The sequence below is a fragment of the Molossus molossus genome, unplaced genomic scaffold (genome assembly GCF_014108415.1).
Source record: "Molossus molossus isolate mMolMol1 unplaced genomic scaffold, mMolMol1.p scaffold_m16_p_6, whole genome shotgun sequence".
NCBI lineage: Eukaryota > Metazoa > Chordata > Mammalia > Chiroptera > Molossidae > Molossus > Molossus molossus.
The window spans coordinates 88,222,156-88,241,997 of NW_023425399.1; the positions used below are offsets into that span (position 1 = coordinate 88,222,156).

Consider the following 19,842-nt stretch of genomic DNA (forward strand, 5'->3'; position numbering starts at 1 on the left):
TTGTCTATTCTGGATACAAACTCCTTCTCAGACATGTAATTTGCAGATATTTTCTCCTGTTTTGTGGGGACACTCTGGGTAGTGCCTTTGGAAGCACAGAAGCTTTTTAATTTTGATGACGTTGAATTTATCTATTTTTTCTTTGGGTGCTTATGCTTTGGTACCATAGCTAAGAAATAATTTTTTAATCTAAAGTCATAGAATTTCGTATTTCCTTCTAAGAATTTTATGCTTTACCTAGCATGTTTTGTTGTTTTAAACACCATTTTCCAGCTCCCTTCCGCTTAAATTTGTGTTGTTTGCTTTACTTTGTTGTTCTTCACAAAAAGAATAAGCCAGGGTCCTTATTTTAGAAATAAACCAAACCTTATTCTAAAAGTACAAATTAGAGTTCTCACAACCTAAAGTTTTTGTCTGTGCATAGTGGTATCATGTATGTAATACTGTTTGTTCTACATAAAAATTTCACTCTGTCTCCTAGTGTCTTCTCATTTCCCGACAACTAAAAACCAGGCACTGGCTTGCTCATTTAATTTCTTTGACAAAAATTTTCAGTAAATAAAATTAACAAATTTTTATTTATAAATTAAATAGCTGAGATAATTTTGTGCTGTTCACTATGTTCTAATTAAATTAAGATTGTATAATCTTGTAAAATTGCGGGAAAATACTTCAAAAATATTACTCAGAGAAAACTTTACAAGCATCTTCTTATAAACCAGCAAGTGACTATTATGTTCATAATATTCATAATATGTTCATGTCTTTTCTAAGTATTCACTAGAGTAGGTTCCCAAGGAATTGCTAAGCAACAATTTTTTCTCATCTAATTGTTTTCATAATTTATTTACTTTTTATTGTTGAAAGTATTACAGATGTCCCCCTTTTCCCCTCATTGGCCCCCTCCTTCCCACTCCCACCCCCCTCTGCCTTCCCCAGCCTAATGTCTGTGCCCATTGGTTGTGCATATATGTGTATAAGTTCTTTGGTTTATCTCTTCCAACACTTCTTACCACCCCCGACCCCCATCCCTCTGAGGTTTGTCAGTCTGTTCCCTACTTCCATGATTCTGGGTCTCTTTTGGTCGACAGCTTATTTTGATCATTATGCTCCACAAATAAGTGAGATCATGTGGAAAGAATATATGCCACCCCTATGTTCATAGCAGTGCTATTTACAATAGCTCAGATCTTATTTAATTTTTATATAATCTAGAAACTGCAATATACACTTTTCTTATAAAAGTTTACCATATCCATTTTAGGAAGCATTAAAACACATATGCGAAAACATAATTTAATCTGCAGTTCTGCCACCTAGACCTCCCCTTCCTCAGTGAGAAAGTGAGCTGAACTTGACCGCTGGTCTCGTTTTCACTTGAGAAGACTCTTCGACCTCAAGGCCCCAGAAATGACTAGCAAAGTCTTTGGCTGATTGGTTTCTTACTGAAAGTTGTGAGATAACCACCTTCTGTTCCTTAAACCTGAAGTCGTTGCCCCTGTTGGTTTTCACTGCAGGTTCCACTCCTTTTTGCTGTTCATGGGGCACCCGCCGTACGCGATTCGGGAGGTGAACATTAACAAGTTCTGCAGGATCATCAGCGAGTTTGCGCTGGAGTATCGCACCACCAGGGAACGGGTTTTGCAGCAGAAGCAGAAACGGGCCAACCACAGAGAGAGAAACAAGACCAGAGGGAAGATGATCACTGATGTAAGTTTCATCAAGTCAGCGTCTTTATGTTATTTATTTTGAAAGTATAATGAACCATAAAATGTCCCGCAGTTTGGTGACTGCGCTCTTTTTCTTTTTTCTTGAAAAATCTGCTACATAATGAACGAGGAACAAGGACATGTAAGTTAGGAATGTGTGGCTGGAGGGGGACCTGTAGCTCATGTGGGTGTGTTGTATGGTGCTGATGACATTAAATGCTTGTTTCCATTTCCAACCTTTGTGACAGGAGATACTGCCAATGAGAGGAAGACAAGTGTACTGATTTGGGAATTAGATCGGGATTTTAATCAGTATAATAATGCTGTATAACCCATCAGTTGACACAGGGATCACCCATTCAAGGCATCTGAATAGAGAAATAATTGACGTGGCTGCTCAAAGATGCAATCAGATGAGCCCTTGGCAGACGCTCCGGTCAGAGGATATCAGGGTGGGAAGAGATCCCAGGGGACAGTGAGGCCAGCAGGAGATCCTCCTTGGGGGTCCCTGCACACTTACACGTCTCTCCCACTCCTGGGCTCTCCTCCCATCTCTCCCACCTCCTCCCTGGGCCCCCTGGGCTGTGGATGCAGTGGCCATCCAGATGGGAGATACTTCCTGAGTGGAGGGGGAAGGAGGCGTAAAGAGGCCAGAGACAGACGAAGGCGCACAGCGCAGTGCCTCTCTGTGCCTTTGTGAAACTCATTCCACCTGCTAACATATGTGTTTGAGGAGCACCTTGATCCAGGGAGTGGAACAGGTAAACGACTAAGCCATCATCTGTTGCCCGCCTTGGCTGAACTCCAGTCAGGCAAATTTCTTTAGGGAGGAATAAAATAAATGAAGAAGACCTCGCTGAGGCTGCCTCCTATGGCCAGAAGGTGTTAGTGTTGTAGGAGAAACAGAGGACACACGATGACTGTCCACGTTCTTAACGGGTCTGACCTTTCCCTGGAGACTCGGATCCATTATCGGAGTGATTTCTAAATAAAGCTGAAGAGAACTAGGAACTAATCCCCTCACCATCTACTCCCACCCTGACCCCTTGTTTTCTTGGAATTTTCCGGGCCCTTAGGGCTCAGATCACTTTTCTGCAGAAAGTGCCCTTTCTACAGTGACTGGCATTCACAGTTTTAGTGCCACCAGCTGAGTCTCCTGCCCCTTCTCCTGAAATCCGGGTTCAACAGATCTCTCACCTCCTGGGGGACAGCAACTTGGGACGTAAACTGAATTCACTTGGGCAAATTATGACCCACATTTCATCCCGAAGTATTATTTTTAAAAGCTGTTAAAGGGGAGTGCTTATGTTTTTTGGAAATGAGACACTTTGGAGGGTGAAAAATACAAGTCTAATATGCTTATAGTTATGAAAACACATAAAAATGTCTTGCCAAATTCTTGAGTTTTTTTTTTTTTTTACTGATCCCACTAATTTTTAAATTCCCTCCTTCTCTGAAAACATTAAGCTTTTTTTTTTACACCCTGACCGGTTTGGCTCAGCAGTTGGAGCAAGCATTGGCCTGTGGACCAGAGACCCGGGTTCGGTTCCCGCTAGGGGCATGTACTAAAACAAAACATTAAACTTTTTCTATTTCTAAGCAGGGGTAAATTTTTCTAGGGTTTAATTTAAAAAAATATTTAAATTCCCATTGAAGTCTGGACAGTATAGGCTCCTTCAGTCTTGATCCTCAACACAGTCCCTATTGTTAGCGGGCAAAGTAGCATCATTTGTGTAGAAAGGTTGCCATCTGCTGGAAAATGAGGATATTGTCCCATTTTCCCAATTCTCAAGTTAAGTAAGCTCCCACTGCATGCCCAGCATGGCAGGTGTGGGACACCAAGGAGGATGTGGGTGCAATAAAAGGTAAGCTTATACTCTCAGGATATCATAATCTGATTAGGAAACAACATATCCACAACTTAAATCACTAAAAACAAAACCAAGCAATAAATCAAGAGCAGAGTCAGCCCCGTATCAGCTCCTCTGTGCCTGTCTCTCCTCCTGTTTCTGAATATGCAGAAGGCCTCCTTTCTGCGGGTCCAGGAGTCCTCCCAGGGATGGATCAGTGCGAAGCTGAGTGATTTATCTTCCTTGTGTCCCAAACTGGTTCTAGACACAACGGTGCCATAGACGAGGCAGCACCAGGCAACTGTGGCCTGCCTGCTGTCGTAGTCCAACTGGGCTGTGAGAACTCAGACTTCCCACCCCAGGACTCCCGCCTCGGGGCCCGGGAATCCTGGGTGAGGCCCTGGCCTTCTCTCCAGCCTCCCCTTCTGTAAAAAAGGAACCCTAGTTACTTTGAGGGGTACTGAGAGGGCTAGAGATTTTGTATATGGGCAACTAGCACATATGCTAATAATTACTGAAAACAAACAAAACAAACAAAGAAACCCTGCCAAAATCCTGGTTAAATAAATAAACTCTGAGATTTTGTAAACCTAGCACAGCGGGACGGTCATCTCCTGTGGCAAGGCCACTTGGCTGGGGGACGTGATGAATCGGAAGCCATGTGTCATTTCAACTCCCAGTTCAGTCACTCCTCCAAAACCTCGTGTCAGATTTGCAGCCTCAGTGGAAACAAACACGAGTCACACTGCGGGCGTGTTTCATTTAAAGTTGAGAGATTGATATGACTTCCACTGTTCATTTATTTTTTGAAAAGGGTTATGTTGTCTGAAGTTACTTAAGGAAGTTTATGTGGTGAGAATTAAAAGTTTTGCATGTCAGTTTTGACAGCCTCCATGAGGGACGGGTTCAAGAGAACGCAATCTGATGTCCCTGAGCAGAGTAATATGACCCATTCTGCTTGGGCACGTGTTCTTCTTGTTCTGTCGGACCTGTGTGTGGAAGGTGCTTGGAGGCGCAATCGGTCTCAGCAGCCTGGGCAGGGAGGGTCCGACACTCGGGATGCGAGGGGAGACAACAGCAGATATCTGAAGTTGGGCAGGTGGAGGCCAGTCCTCTTACTGAGGTCCTGAGGGCAGGCAGGTGGTAGTAGATTCCACAGAATGTGGCCAGCTGAGGGCAGGCCACCGAGCTGGGAGTCAGGTAAGCTGGCTCTCAACCTCATGGGTAGCCCCAGGAGATTGGCCTGGAGCCCTGCTAATCTCCTCTGACTTCGGTCAGGATGGAGCTTGGGGCTCACGCATGCAGGGGGGTTCCAGACGAGGGCAGGAAGGCTATGCGGGCAGGGCCTGGCAGCTCCCAAATCAAGAGGGCGTGCCCTGGTTGTGGGGGCCAATTTCTTTATTTGGAATTTGATGTGGCTTGGAGACGATTTCATCTTTGCTGACTTCTGTGCCTTTTAAGAATCCCTTCTGTCTTTTCCATCCTGCCCTGTCCTGTCCTCTCGGGTAGACTGATGAAGAGGATGAAGTTGAGGTATGACTCTTGACGACCGTGACGAATGCCGTGTTCGTCCTTCCAGGCATGCTGGGAGTCTAACCTAAGCAGCATGAAGTGTCGGCGCCGTTGTGTGCTCGCAGCCATGCATGGGCCTTTTCTGTGTGGTTTGTGTGTGATCACTAACCTCCTCATGTGGGTTCTTGTCATGCTGTGTGTGCCAGGGACTGAAGGGTTCCCTGCATTTTCCAAGCTGTCCCCGAGTCCCAGGCCCTGTCAGCTTCAGTGGACCTCTTCCGCTGCTAGAAAAGTGGCTGAGAATTTTCCCTCCAGCCCTGTCTGAGCCTTTTGACAATACAAGTATGAGAATTGGATTCTAGAATAACCACATGAAGAGCCCCAAAACCAAAGAGGAAGTGGGGTAGTGGCTAAGAGCCAGGCCAGACAAGCAGTCACCAGCTGTGGGCAGCCTCTGACGTGTGTTAATTTTCTTGATTGGCACCTACTGGGTCTGGTGGGATCAGTGTATGAGGGGTGGGATAGCAGGGGCTCCTCCTCCTGGTCCTGGTACAAATGTCAGAACCAGAGTCCAAGTCAGAGCTGGTTGGCCCTAGAAGATGAGGAGGGAACAGACGGATCTACAAGATGTGTCCTGGGCTGTCTGTCGCCATGGCCAAGACACTGGATGACGAGAGGAAGCCTGGCATCCGTGAGCTCCTCTTTGCAAACGTGAATCTCGCAGACTTTCTGTTTCATTCAGATGTCGGGCACTGTGTGCTTCTGGTCCAGTGTTCCAGCATACCTCTTGTAAAACCTCTATGTCCTGGCTCTTTGCTCATCTGGAACTAGGGAATATTGTGTGCATGCAGTGCTTGCTTAAACAATTAAGTTTTTGACACCATCAGAAGTAGTAAGTGTTGCCAAACAGTTTCAGCATGAATGTCTGAGTCATGTTCTTATCTGGTCCCCGAAACAAACCCCCTTAGGGTCACTTAGTCTTGGAGAGCCTCAGTTTCCTCCTCTATAAAGTGAGATGGGACTGGAAAAATTCCTCCCAACACTTAATAGTCTATCATTCTGTGACTGAATCCCACTTTACAATTCTACCATCATAAGTGATATATAAGAAAATTATACCTGCTTTCTGACACTAACTTTTTAAAAACTTAAAGCTCCATATGTTTAATGAATAGGGCACATTTTATTCTCATATCAGGGCTCTGGCATTGGAAACGATTTGGTTTCCGAGTTCCTCCCAGAGCTGACTTTAGTCGCCCCTGTAGGCACCACTGAGGGAATTTGCGGTGACCCAAGAGACTTATAACAATGGCAGGGTGGGTGCGGTCCTTCTGGAACCATGGCTTTGCTTTCTGGGAGAAGTACTTCCTGTGTACACAGGTGACTTGTCATCAGTTCACCCACAGCCCAGGTGACTGCCTGGTGGCCGTGTCTGCAGAATGCACACCAACCAAGAGAAGGAGAGAGACAGAGAAGAGAAGGCCTCAGCTAAACGTCTTAGAAGCTTGAGTTGGCTTTTGGGAAACAGCTCACGCCATCACCCCCTTTGGTCTTGCAGTCCGGCAAATTCTCTGGCAGTTCTCCGGCACCTTCAAGCCAACCTCAGGGCCTGAGCTACGCCGAGGACGCCGCTGAGCACGAGAACATGAAGGCTGTGCTGAAAACCTCGTCTCTTGCCATGGAGGAGGCCACCCCCGTGCTGGGCGTCCGCACACGCAGCCGCATGAGCCGAGGTAACTCCGGGCTGGGCAGGGCGTGTCTTCCCAGTTAGGTGCCCTGGGAGGTCTGCTCCCCATCACGGGGGACAGATTGCTGTGCCCGGGCAGTGGCTGCTGAGGGCAGTCAACTCCCCAGTGCTGACGCAACCACACACTTCTTTACTCACGTTGTTGTCACCCACCTCCAGCTGCTTCATCGCAGAAACAGTCCCCAAATTTAACTTAATTCACACAAGAGGAATTATTCTGGTGAATGCATCCTCAGAGGTTAAAGCAGGGATCAGCAAGTACAGCCCTGAAGCCAGTTTCAGCAGGCCACCTGGTTTGTACCTAAGGACTCGCCGAACACGGCCACACCTGTTCGTTTGTGTCTTGTCTGTGGTGCTTCCCACGCAGTGGCAGAGCTGTGTGGTTGTGACAGGGACTGCCAGAGAGCCGCAAGTTTTACCTCCCTGGCTTTGTGCAGAAAAAGGTCTGTACTACCCCCATTTGCCTTTTTGTTTTATTTTATTTTTTTTATCTTCATTCGAGGACATTTATTTTTGGCATCTGTCTTCAAAAAGAGTGAGAGGGAGGGAAAGAGAGAGATAAATATCGATGTGAGAGAGACACATTGAGTGGTTGCTACCCACACAACCTCAACCAGGGCCGGGGACTAACTGCAACCGAGGTACGTGTCCTCAGTGGGAACTGAACCCAGGACTCTCTGGTCTGCAGGCCGACACTCTAACCGCTGAGCCAAACCTGCCAGGGCTATTTTTTTTTTTCTTTATTGATTTTGGAGAAAGGAAGGAAGAGGAGAGAGAGATAGAAACATTGATGAGAGAGAACATCAATTAGCTGCTTCCTGCATGCCCCCCACTGGGGATTTGGCCCACAACCTGGGCATGTGCCCTGACTGGGAATTGAACTGGTGACCTTTTGGTGCATGGGTCGATGCTCAACCACTGAGCCACACCAGCTAGGCCCACTGCCTTTTTAAATCTTTAGAGGCAGACAGAAAACTAAAACTTCAAGATGGTAAAGCCAGATGAGAGTGTCCAGATTTGTTTCATAACTTGCCAGGGATTTCTCAGTTTAGTTCAGAGAATGTTGACTTGTGTTTCTCTGGTCTAGTCTGACTCCACACTGACCTTCCTAAGTTTCCCCACTACCTGCAGGATACACCCACACCGTCTATGCTGTCATTTGAGGCCCTCTGTGGTCTGGGCCTATCCTGTCTCTCAAATTTGGAGCCACTCATCCCCACGTTGCGGGCAAACTCTGTCTCTGTGAGCCCTCACTGTTGCTCGTGCTGGCCACTTCCTGTCTGCATATCCAGGCCCCATTTATCCCCAGAATACAGCTCCTCCACGCTCCCTGACTGTAGGCCACTCTCTCGTGCTAGTCTTTGGCCTTGACCCTTTAACGGGGTAAGAATATGCCAGAAGAGGATCTCTCCCCCTACCCTGGCCCCATCTGAGAAACAGAGGACAATTAGAAAAGTCTTGCTTCTTACTGTCTTTAAAAGGCCTCCGTTTCTCAGAAAAGCCAAGAAGTGACAGGACAGAAAGTATGTAAACAAGAAAGAATGTGAGAGAAGAGAAGAAAGTGGGGAAGGTCAGAAGGTGAAGAAAATTCTATCATCAAATGCTGAGCAGGAGAGATGGTCAGTCTAGACGAAGCATAAAACAAGGATAAGAAAGAAAACAGCTTTGCAGTGTTATGGGATTTGGAGAAAGGCACTTGTACCCTGCAGTACCCCAAAAGGCCCAAGACATCCCAGGCATGTGCCTCTCTGCCTAGCAGCTCTGGCAGAATTTGTGCGCTAGTCTAAACGTGGCCACCAGGAAGACCAAGGACAACATTAGTGCCTGCACCACAGTGGCCCCAGCCGCCAGGGGTCTTGAGCCTGTACCTTGTGGGAAGCAGGGGTAGTGGGATGAAAGCCATCTTGGGAGGTGGAGTCCAGTAACTCTACTGGACTGTAACAGGTTGTGCTACTTTTAAAAAAGAAAACAGCTGTTTCTGACTTTAAAGGACAGAGAGAAAAATATGTTTTTTCTGGGTTTGTATAATAGGGGTCCATTTAACTAACTGATGAAAGGGATTCAAAAGGAGGGCTGTTCAGTTTCTAGGCACACACAGAAACCAGCAAGACTTCTAATAGCCATGTGAGCTGCCAAGAGAGACTGAAGTCCAGAGGAGCCCCAAATACAGACAGTTATCTTCAGCAGACTTTTGCTAAGTGCTAGGTAGCATGGGAAAGTGGAGGCTGGGCCAGAAAGGCTGAAGGAGATCTCCTGTAGTCTTGAAGTTCTGAGGAAACAAGCCAGAGTAAGCACCTTCAACAAATGTGCACAGATATATAAAGACAAAGGTGATTCTCCCCCCTAAAATGCTATCTGGCTCCAACCCTACTCTGTGTTTCACTGTGTCTACCCAACAGAAAAGGATGAAGCCTGGGGGGAATTGACACTGACTTTAGTCTCCACATTCTTTTATACACAAAATCCAGTCAAAATTACGAGCTAAGAGAAGAATGTGAAAGTGTGACGGACAAGGAAAACTAGCCAATACCTACAGATCCACTGGAGATCCAGATGTTGAAATTTGCAGTCAAGGTTTAACCACTGTAAATGTTAAAGGCAATAAAGGAAAATATAGACAAATTGGGTAATTTCAACAGACAGCTGAAATTTATAAAAACAATCAAATGGTCTGTGGATCTTCTGGAACTGCAAAAGAAAATATCTGAAATAAGGAACTCTTTGGGTGGATTTAACAGCAGACTGTTTTCAGCAAAAGAGAGGATTCATGAATCCAAAGACAGGTAAATGGAAAATGCATAAACTAAAGCAAATCCAAGGAGAATAAATATAAAGAAAAGGCTACCTAGGCATCCTATGGGCTAACTGCTCAAAACCAAAGATAACAATAAAGTCTTTAAAATAGCCAGAGAGAACCCTGCCAGTTTGGCTCAGTGGTTAGAGTGTTGGCCCGTGGTCCAGAGAGTCCCAAGTTTGGTTCCTGCTAGGGGGACGTACGTTGATTGCAGTTTATCCCCAGACCTGGTTGGGGTCGTGTGGGTGGCAGCCACTCGATGTGTTTCTCTCACCTCAGTGTTTCTCTCTCTCTCTTCCTCTATGTCTTCCTCCTTCTCTCCCTCCCACTCTATCTGAAGATAAATGCAAAAATGTCCTTGGGTGAGGATAAAAATTTTAAAAATAAATAAAACAGCCAGAGAGAAAAGATACACCACTTTCTAAAGAATAGCAGTAAAAATGATGGCTCATTGTTAACTGAAACTATGAGAGTCAGAGGAAAATGGAATGACAGATTTAAACTGCCAAAAAGAAAAGTTTCTAACCTGGAAGTCTCCACCTAGGGAAATTCTTTCAGAACTGAAGGCAAACTTTCATTACATTAAAACAATATAATGTTTATTTTCCTTTTAGACTATTTCTTTAGGTTAGATAGTTAAGGTAAAAAGTGTTTTCTTTCAAACTATAATATACATATTTTTAAAATGAAGTAAAAATAAAGTAATATGGTGCCCTGGCTAGTTTGCTAAGTGGTTAGAGCATCAGCCCTCAGACTGAAGGGTCATGGGTTCAATTCTCAGTCAAGGGCGCATACCAGAATTCCTGGCCCTGGTCAGGGTGGTGTAGGAGGCAGCCAATAAATGTTTCTCAAATCGATGTCTGTCTCTGTCTCTCTCTGTCTCTCTCTGTCTCTCTCTCTCTCTTCCTCTCCCCCTCCTTCCTCCTCCCCATCTACTCTATCTAAAAATCAATGGAAAAATATCCTCTGGTGAGGATTAACAAACGAGATCAGTGCTATCTTGACTTATAATGTTTTATTCCCTTTACCACTCTCAGCATGCATAAATATCTTGTTAACAGATGGGTGACTGTAGTGTGTCCAGTGGCCCCCTGAGATCTGTAAAAGGAATAGGCAGGGGACTCCTGATGGCCACATGTGAATGCAAAGTTCCCAGGAAAAGAAACAGGGAACAATGACCAGGAACAATGGGCATAAACAGTAATCAGGTAGTGAGGACAATGACCAAGGTAAGAGGGGATAAAAAAGCAGAACCAAGAATGACCTCATCACAAAACTGTGGTTGATAATCCTAGACATATGGCAAGATGTTCTTCTTAAGCATCTCCTGATACGTTATAGTAAAAGCAGATCCCCAGGGAGGTATAAAATGGGAAGAATAGGTAATTCTCAGTGGAAAAATTAAATAATGCCTTCATTTCTGACCCAGTACTCTGAAAATATATTTTGCGAAAATACAATTGGTTGATCTTGGTGTGTTTTGAAAAAGTTAGTTTGGCATTTCCAGGTGAGACAGAGTTATACATCAGTAGGTAAAAGGGGAAACAATAAATTTCTGGGCAAAACACAATTGCACTGCTGGTTGTTCTACTCTGAGGGGCCATCGTTCAGAGGCTCTGCAGAGTCCTCATCTATTTTTTTTATTTTTTTTTATCCTCACCCGAGGATATTTTTCCATTTTTTGTACAGATAGTGTGGGAGGGAGAGAGAGGAAAGGAGAGAGAGACAGAAACATCGATGTGAAGGGACACATCGAGTGGCTGCCACCCGCACGACCAACCAGGGCCAGGACAAACTGCAACCAAAGTACATGCCCTTAGCGGGAACCGAACCCGGGTCTCTCCGGACCGCAGGCCGACGCTCTAACCGCTGAGCCAAACCGGCCAGGGCCAGAGTCCTCATCTAAAAGTGATGCCATCACGAGGACTCTTACCTCTGATTAGAACACCTGGACCATTCAGAGAATGCAGAGAATTCAGCCACGATCTCAAATATTTCTGAGAAGAACCTATATTTAAATGGTTTCATGATGCTAAAACAAATGAGTCTTCTGATAGAACAAGTAGATTGAGTTCCCTTGATTTAAACAAAGTACAGTTTGCTATTTTTATATATTCCAATGTTATTGGTGTGCTGCCACGAATAAAACAACATAAAATTTAAAAATGGCATCAATGATGACAAAACACCTTGTCAGTGGAAAATCTCAGCGCCCTATAGCCACAGGTCTCAGGTATGTGCAGGTGATGGCGCACCTGCAACCCTGGTCCTCCTCTTGCGCAGTGTGAATTATTTATGTATTTAATTCACTCATATGAATTTTACTAGCAGAAATTATGACTAAACTGTAGCATATAACGTATTTGCATTAAAATTTCAACCATAAACACTTGCCCAAGGAAATAAGTTCACTGAACTGTGATCGGCTATTCCCAGCTATTTCCATCAATATCCAAACACCACACGTTTTTAAGAACGGGTGTGGGAGAAGAACTCAAAATTTGAAGATACAGATTTTTTGACATTTTTCTCCCTGTGATTTGGAGAAAGCTGGCTGTTCTTTAGTTGGACCTTGGTCACCTCGGGGTGCCTGTGTTTCATTAGGCTTAGAGGTTGAGAACACTCACCTACAGGATTTTGAGGTTGTATGTTTGTTACAAAAGGAAGTGCTGGTAGAGGAAACTCACAATTTTGAGCACATGTGTATATTTTCTTCAGAAGCATATTTTCCATCTTATAGAACAGATTTCCCAAGGAAGTTGACCAACCACAAAGTCACAGTTCTTGGTATATTAAAATAGCAGTAATTTCTAGCTGCTTAGCATGCCTTAGGAGCCCATGTTTCTGTGGTGCTTCTTCTTGCCTGTCTGTAGGCAGAAGCTTCTATGTCAGACTTGGACTGTCTTGGTGTATAGTTATTAACAAATGCATTTTTCTGGTCAAGGAGCAGAGCAATGTACCAAAGATAATTTATGTCAAATCCCCCTTTGCTGATTGTAGAGGACAATCTTGTTATGATATTTAAAGGCTGGGCATTCCACAGGTAAACTGTGTCTCAAAATCCATTGATTTGTATTCAACTGAAGGAGAAGTTGGGGTTAGTTCACATTCACTAGGCACTTTCAGCCATGGAGAGAGAGCTGACTTAGCAAACGTCTCTGGATGTTACTGGATATACATTGCTGGATATCTGTGGTGTGCACATCACCTCAGAGCATTGGGGGGAGGGAGTTGCCCTCCTGTGATCACAGTACCTGGCAGGTGGAGGTGACACATCCAAGCACAGAAAGTTAAAGCACAGTGAAAGACAAGAACACAACTGTGGTCCGAGGTATTATGACAAAAGTGCCCCTAGTGTGGGTTTGTGGGAGTTCAGGGCCTGGAGGGTAATGGTCACAGTGGTGCCCCTGCACCCTGCAGTGGGGACAGCTGAGCACTCCGGACCTGTCAGGCTCAAGCTCGCTGCCCTGCTCCGTTGCCAACAGAGCTCTGTATTTCTTTGGTGTTTTCCTTCTCTCAGTGCATTGCACTCCCTGTTTGATTCTTTAGGATCCTCTGGTTCATGGACTATGGGAACCGATGACTCACCTAACGTCACAGATGATGCCGCTGATGAGATCATGGACCGCATCGTGAAGTCGGCCACCCAAGTGCCCAGTCAGCGAATGGTGCCTCGGGAGAGGAAACGCTCCCGGGCCAATCGGAAATCTCGTAAGTGCCTTTGAGTTGGGGTGAGGGAGTCACCCCACAGGTACGTGCCCTCTAGTGCTGTACGACCCGGGAAGGGCAGAGACTCACAGGTGGGCTCCAGTGAATTGTCAATGGCGCCTGGAGAGCCCATCCATGCTCCTCAACAAAAGGTTTCATGTTGGCAATCAGCGTTGGCCGTTGTGGAGGAGGGGTGCTGCAGTCACCCCTGTCTGGTGTATTTGCCATTTCTGGCCAGGCCTCCCTCAATTCCTACTTTATCACTGGGAAGGTCTGAAAGGCCCTTGCGTGTCTCTGGCGTGCGGGGTGGGCGTGGGGCAGCTCATTGCCAAGCACTGCCCTGGATGCTTTACCAGAGATGTAGTTCTGCCCTTCTCCCAGCATCGGGGGCCACTTTCTGGGCTGAAGATGGTTCCCCCAAGGGTTTGCTGCTCCCTGTGAATATGATCAAGGTGAGAACCAGTGGCTTAATGGTCATTAGGATGCTTAAAATATTTAATTTTTTTTTCTTTTCCTACCAAATAGAGGATTCAACTGAATCAAAGCAACTGATTTCCCTTTTAGTTGGAGCCTGACGCCTGCTCCTGCCCACTGTATGGTGGGTGTGGAGTTGCCTCTGCAGGCACCAGGCCAACTGTCATAGGGACCCTACTCAGTAGAGAAGCATGGCTCCTCTCAATCCTTTGCTATCACTGTGTTTGCTGTGGCCCTTGTGTGTGTCAAGAGAGCTCAGCCCCACGGCTGAGTAACAGGGCTCCTGAGCCGTGGCTCCCACCACGGCTGCACATTGGAACCTTCTGCACAGTGGTAAACTTTGCAGGTGTCTGGGCTGCACCCAGGCCCAGGACTTCAGAGCACTTGGGCCCTGTCCCTGCCCCTTGAGTGATGAGTGGGATTAGGAGGAGGGCTGTCCCTCCACTATGTTCATCCCCTGCCATATTCCCTCCATTTTATTTTATTTTTTTAATGGAAAACTGTCATTCAGGGAGACTAGCTTTTCACATCTTCATGAATATGCTTGTGGACTCCAACATCCATATCTGAGGCCTTTACACTGATTTCCCCAACATTTTGCTATTTCCTGGTGCTGCTGTGAAGTCTGCCAGTCCTAATGCACCTGTGGAAGAACTTGGCCAAAGACTTGCTACTCCAAGTTGTCTTCAGACGCTAGGGCATCTCCTGGAGGCTGGTTAGTGATGCATAGTCATGGGGCCCACCGCAGGACAACAGAGGCAGAATCTACATTTAACAGGAGCTCCAGGGGACTCACAGGAGCAGTAAGGTAGAGCAAGCAGTACTCAGGCACGAGGCCTGGAGTGGACTTGCAGGGGCCTCAGGTTGAACATCTTCCATGGAAAACTCTTCCCCAAAGACACGGGGCTTATCCGTACTCCCTCCACCCTGCTTGCAGAATCTCAGTTGCTCCGGGTCAAGGCAGCACTTCCCTTTCTGCCTGCCTGAAGGAAGTGAAATAGTATTTCCTTGTGCTTTTAAATGACCTTTTCCTGCATACCAGGAAGACTGGGTGGAGTCTCTTGCCATCTGCATCTCTTCTTTTGTGGATAGCTTATCCATATTGTTTTTCTTTTGTTCTTTTTCAGGATAAGAAATCTATTTCTAAAATAGCTTTTTAAAAGAAACTTATGAAAAGCTTTTGGAAGTCTTAAGTGGGTCATCTTCAGTATTTGCTCTTGATCGCCCTCCTACTAGTTATTTCAGTAAGCTGGTAACCAAATGGCAGAAACCTGGTACCCGGCCACTCCTGGTCTTGCTACAATGGGGGACCTCAGTGCAAGAATCACCCCAGGAGGATCTGGGGAAAGCATGTGTGTGTGGGTCGGGGCAAGGACCATGGAAGAAAGGTAGAGACAGGATGCCAAGCCAGGGAGTGCCCTCACAGAGGTGGGCAGGGTTGAGCCAGGAACTCAGAGAAAGAGACTGTGTGAGACAGACCCCAGAGTCTCAGGGTATGCTCTCCTCCTGCGGGTTACATGTCTGTGTTGGCAAAGGATGCTGGTCCTGACCACTGCTCTGGAGAGAACCAGATTCTTACAGAGACACATGAGGTCACTGGGAACAATCACACAGTCATAATTAATTTTCCTCTTCAATCTGGCTAGAGAGAGATTTTGCCTGTTTTTGTTGTTGACATAAAATAATATCCTTTGATATCATCTCCATTCCAATCTTATGCAAAACAGCCGTATATTCTTTGTATTTGGCCAAACACATTTCATCCTGTGATGCAGTTACTACAACAAACACAGCACTGCATGTATGTAAATGTTTATCTGTCACAGGTTTAATCTATTAGCAAGGCACGAGCCACAGAAATTTAAGACAGGGGAAGTTACTTTGATTTCCATTTAAAGGGGTGAACAACTCCAGCTTTTCACAGGAGGTTAAAGGAATATGAGAAAAATAACTTGAAAAATCAACACAAAGTTTCCCCTTTTGGGCCCCGCCCTGAAACAACACTGTGTCTTATTGTGTTGTTTAAAGGTGGCGGGGAGGCAAGTGGATAATGAATAACCAACTTACTTGGGCTGTAACTCATTTGCTCAAAGACAGTAATGGTCCAGCTATTGCAGGAAACTAAACTGAATCCATCCCATAACCTAGAAATGAAACTAAACAGAATCCATCCCATAACCTAGAAATGTATGACCTGCAAGCCACTTGAGAATCCTCTGAGAAAATGAAATGTCTGCTTCCCTGTTTGGTGCTGGCGGCCAGGCCTACATACACCAAATGTCCTGCTAAATCCTGAAATGTGTGGTGAGTTGAGACACACCAAGGGCATCTCGATCGCTTGCAGCTTCCCAGGGCTCAGCTCTGTGCTTTTCCAGCTGGTGCCCTCAGGGTCTCCTTAAGTGAAATGTTTCTGATTGTGCCCTTGAGTTCTAGCCTGCGGAATGGTTGATCCAACACACCTCATGTGCTCTCCCAGGGTCGAGCCAAGGCTCTCCAATTGGCTGGTGCATTGGAGGGAGAAGGATCTCCGAGCTTTTTGGGGTGTGTGTGTATGTGTTTGTGTGTTTCTACTTTGGTTTTTCTTTTCATAATATTGGGGCAGGTGTTTGTTCCTGGAGCTATTTGTCCTTTTGGGCCTCCTGGATGTTGGCCTTCTCTGGAAAACCCTGACCTGCATTTGAGGTATACTCCTGGGTATGATTCAGCAGGATGGACCCCGGTGGCTGGGGAGGAGAGGGAGCCCCTCTTCAGTGTTCTTTTCTCTTGGACCCACTTTGAGAGGAGGGTCTCCACCGCGTTGGCTGCCTGCATGTGGCCCCTAGTCCAGATGATCATGGGACAGAGCAGGGATAGGGACTCATAGTCTGCCTTTTCTCTGTGTCTTCAGGGGCTTGCTATGGTGGAGAGAGGCAGATGCCCCTTCTCTGCTGAGTTTCCCTCCAAGGGAGAGTCAGGACCCCACTGTGACATGACCATGGAGTTTGGACTCAGGCTATATATTTCTCTAAAGCTGTGATAACTTTGATGTGACCTACATGTCATCGACCAATTTCTTAGCTAGTTAGGATCATGAGGTTGGATACCCTTATAAGAACAGTTTCTGCATGGGCAGAGCCAGAAGTTTGATTCCAAGGCCTGTTGGGAAAGGAATGCAGAACTCTGATTTGGTTCCACGCCCTGACTCAGCCTCACACCATGACTTCCTCCTCAGTGTGTCTCGTGTGAGGCTGCAACATTCCTCGGGAAGGGCATGGGGCATATTTCATGTTGATTTGATAGAATTAAAATCTAATTTTATCGCTCTTATAGAACATTGAGGGATGTAGCCATGCTGTCTATTAAGTAGAATTTCATGGAGAAAGAGAATAATTGAATCTGAAAAGTATCGAATCTGTTTTGGGGAAAACGCAATTTATGCCTCACAAAATATTAGATTCACCCTTAGATCTGATCAGTACACAGCTTAGCTCAGTTGTCTCTGCTTTTCAATAGCGGTGTTTCAAAATACCCACGAATGTTCCCACTAATCCCATTTTAAAAGTGTCTCTGCATTTCATTTAAATGGTTTTCCCTTACTTGATGTGAACCAATTTTATATTTATGTAAAATATATATTTATAGGGCAAGGTAACGATGGCAATGGCCAGAGGCTTTAAAACGAATGCCCTTGGGAAGCAGAGAAGTAAGATGCCGAAGCACTAGTTCCTCTGTCCGGCTTTCGTCTTCACGGCAGCAGCATCACCATCACCGTTTGTCAGCACCTAATTATTCTCCGAGCTCATTGAAGCTGGTCCGATCCCTCCACTCAAGACAGCTGAGGGTGCCCACCCAGGTGCACAGGACACAGGACAGGAAGATGAATGGGGCAAGTCCACAAGAGCCCAAGTGTAGGCTTGAGAGTCATTACATCTTATTTTATTGATTGATTTTTAGAGAGAAGAAAGGAGTGTGTGGGGGGAACACTGATTTGTTGTTCCACTCATTTATGCATTCATTGGTTGGTTCTTATATGCGCCCTGGTGGGAGATCGAACCCACAAGCTTGGTGTATTGGGACCACACTCTACCCAGCTGACGACCCGGCCAGTCCCGAGTCGCTACAGTTCAGAGGTGACTGCAGGGCTGTGCTGTGAGGGGACATCAGTGCCCCTTTCCCCAGACAAGGACGACGGGAGTGAAGAAGCGTGTGCAGCCTCACATTGGGAGGGCCGAGGAGGCAGCGGTGGATGGCCACAGGAAGGGGCCTTGGAAGGGCTAGGCAGGGGGTGGGGTGGGGGCATGATTAGAGTCTGGGAACTGGGGTGAGAAATGAGGCACAAACCAGAGCTGGTGGTATTAAAACTGCACACAGACCCCAGATCACCTGGGCCCTGGAAGCAGGTTTAAAACGGGAGTATACGGGCCATGCTTCTGAGCCCACGGGTGGGAGCAGCCTCGGACCCCAGAGCAGGGCCAGGCCGGAGGCTAAGACTCTGATGTAGCAGACGCTCCACCAGCAGAAGCCTCGGGGTCAGAGGCCGCTGTGGAAAGTTTGGACGCGCTTCCCTGCACTGAGTGGCTCTCTGGTCATTTTGTTTTCAGACCATTCGCCCTCCCACACTGGAAACTTAGCACATTGAAAGGAGGCTGGCTTGGATGTCCTCCACCAAGTCTGTCTGTGTGCCAGGTACCCGTGTGGCCCAGAGAGGAGGGAGGATCAGTAGAAAGAGGAATCTGAGAATCTGTGTCCTGCTCTGCGAGCAAAGCAGGGGGTTCCGTCGGGGTGCTCTGGAAAGCGCCGAGCACCTCAGACGGAAGGCTATATGGCATTTCTGCGGCCTTTGCTGCCAAGCTCAAATCAATTCCGAAGCTCGGGAATTCGCCCAACGGAGAAGGAGACGAGTCCTCCAAACGTACTTGGCCTCACAGAACCCCAGTCTCCTTTGAGACAGTGAGGGTGATGCCAACCTCCCAGGGCAGTTATGAGGGTTCAGTGAGATACCTGAGACAAGTTCCCATGCCCCCTCCCATCCATGCTGTGTGACATCGCTGCCCAATGGACCGGACCTGGTGGGGATGCGAAGCTGCCTGAGGTGCTCGCGGGCTGCTGTGGAGAAGTCGCAGGAGAGTCTGTGCACAGAAACCCACACCTACCTGATCAGCACTTTGCTGCCATCACCCACCCCACTCCCCACCCGCCACTGACCCTCCGCTTCACTTGCCTGCTTGAACCCATAGCCCGGACACATGCTTCCTCACCTCTCTTTCTACCCCCAGGATGCTGGCTTCATGGGCTTGCACCTGGGCACCAAAGGCTGCATTGTCCACATGGTACTTGTCTAGTGTTAGGACATCCCAGAGGGAGAACTGCTGAGCTGGGCGCCCCCGGAAAGGGGGAGGGCAGGTCTGTCTTGCCCAGCACTGGAAACGGTGCTGACAACTCTGAGTCTGGGGCTCCTGAGAGAATGTATTTAACGCCTTTCCTCTTAGGCCACACGCTACCTCTCCTCACCCGCAACGAGACTGCGAGGCAGCCTTCTTTGGCATTTTAACTGGTGGCTTTCTGTTCAGTGCCTGCCTGGGAACCAAAGAGATATTGAGGAGCCCTGGATGTGAATGTAGCCACCGAGGCAGGAGGAAGTGAGCTGGGAGCCAAGGCCTTGGAGAGCCCAGGGGTGCTAGAAAACACCCGAGACCTTACGTATCTCCAAGAGTCGTCTCAGCATGAGTGAACTTAATCCCAGGTTACACAGCTCGGAGACGTCAACCCTGTCACCACCAAGGCCCTCGCCTTCCCGAGGGCTCACCTTTCCCTGCATCTCAGTCACGTGGCAGTGATTTAAGTCAGGGCCCCCAAACCTGGCTGGCCATTTGGGTCTCCTGGGAAGGTAAAGGTGCAGGGTGCGGGCCTCTCCCTGAGGTCTTTGTTCTATGGGTCTGGGCTGAGTCTAAGAAGTCGAGTTTAAAGCAGTAAAATGTGAGAACCTGAGGTTCTTGTTCAAATTTCGTTTTTGTTTTTTTTTAAACTTTTCATTTTGAAAAAAGAATTTTTGTTCTTAAAAAATAGCTG

General features: G+C 46.8%; 1 protein-coding gene across 9 annotated transcripts in view; it reads left to right on the forward strand.

Moving 5' to 3' along the window:
* The window catches only part of FHOD3 (formin homology 2 domain containing 3), a 466,045-nt gene that overhangs the window by 441,456 nt on the left and 4,747 nt on the right, over window positions 1-19,842 (forward strand). For 6 of the 9 annotated variants that reach the window (XM_036245763.1, XM_036245754.1, XM_036245755.1 and 3 more), the window contains 4 exons: window positions 1,518-1,710; window positions 5,069-5,092; window positions 6,630-6,804; window positions 13,162-13,323. In XM_036245763.1, coding sequence (XP_036101656.1) covers window positions 1,518-1,710; window positions 5,069-5,092; window positions 6,630-6,804; window positions 13,162-13,323 — 554 coding nt within the window. The remainder of the gene's footprint in view (window positions 1-1,517; window positions 1,711-5,068; window positions 5,093-6,629; window positions 6,805-13,161; window positions 13,324-19,842) is intronic. The other 3 variants (XM_036245756.1, XM_036245757.1, XM_036245762.1) reach the window with 1 other exon arrangement.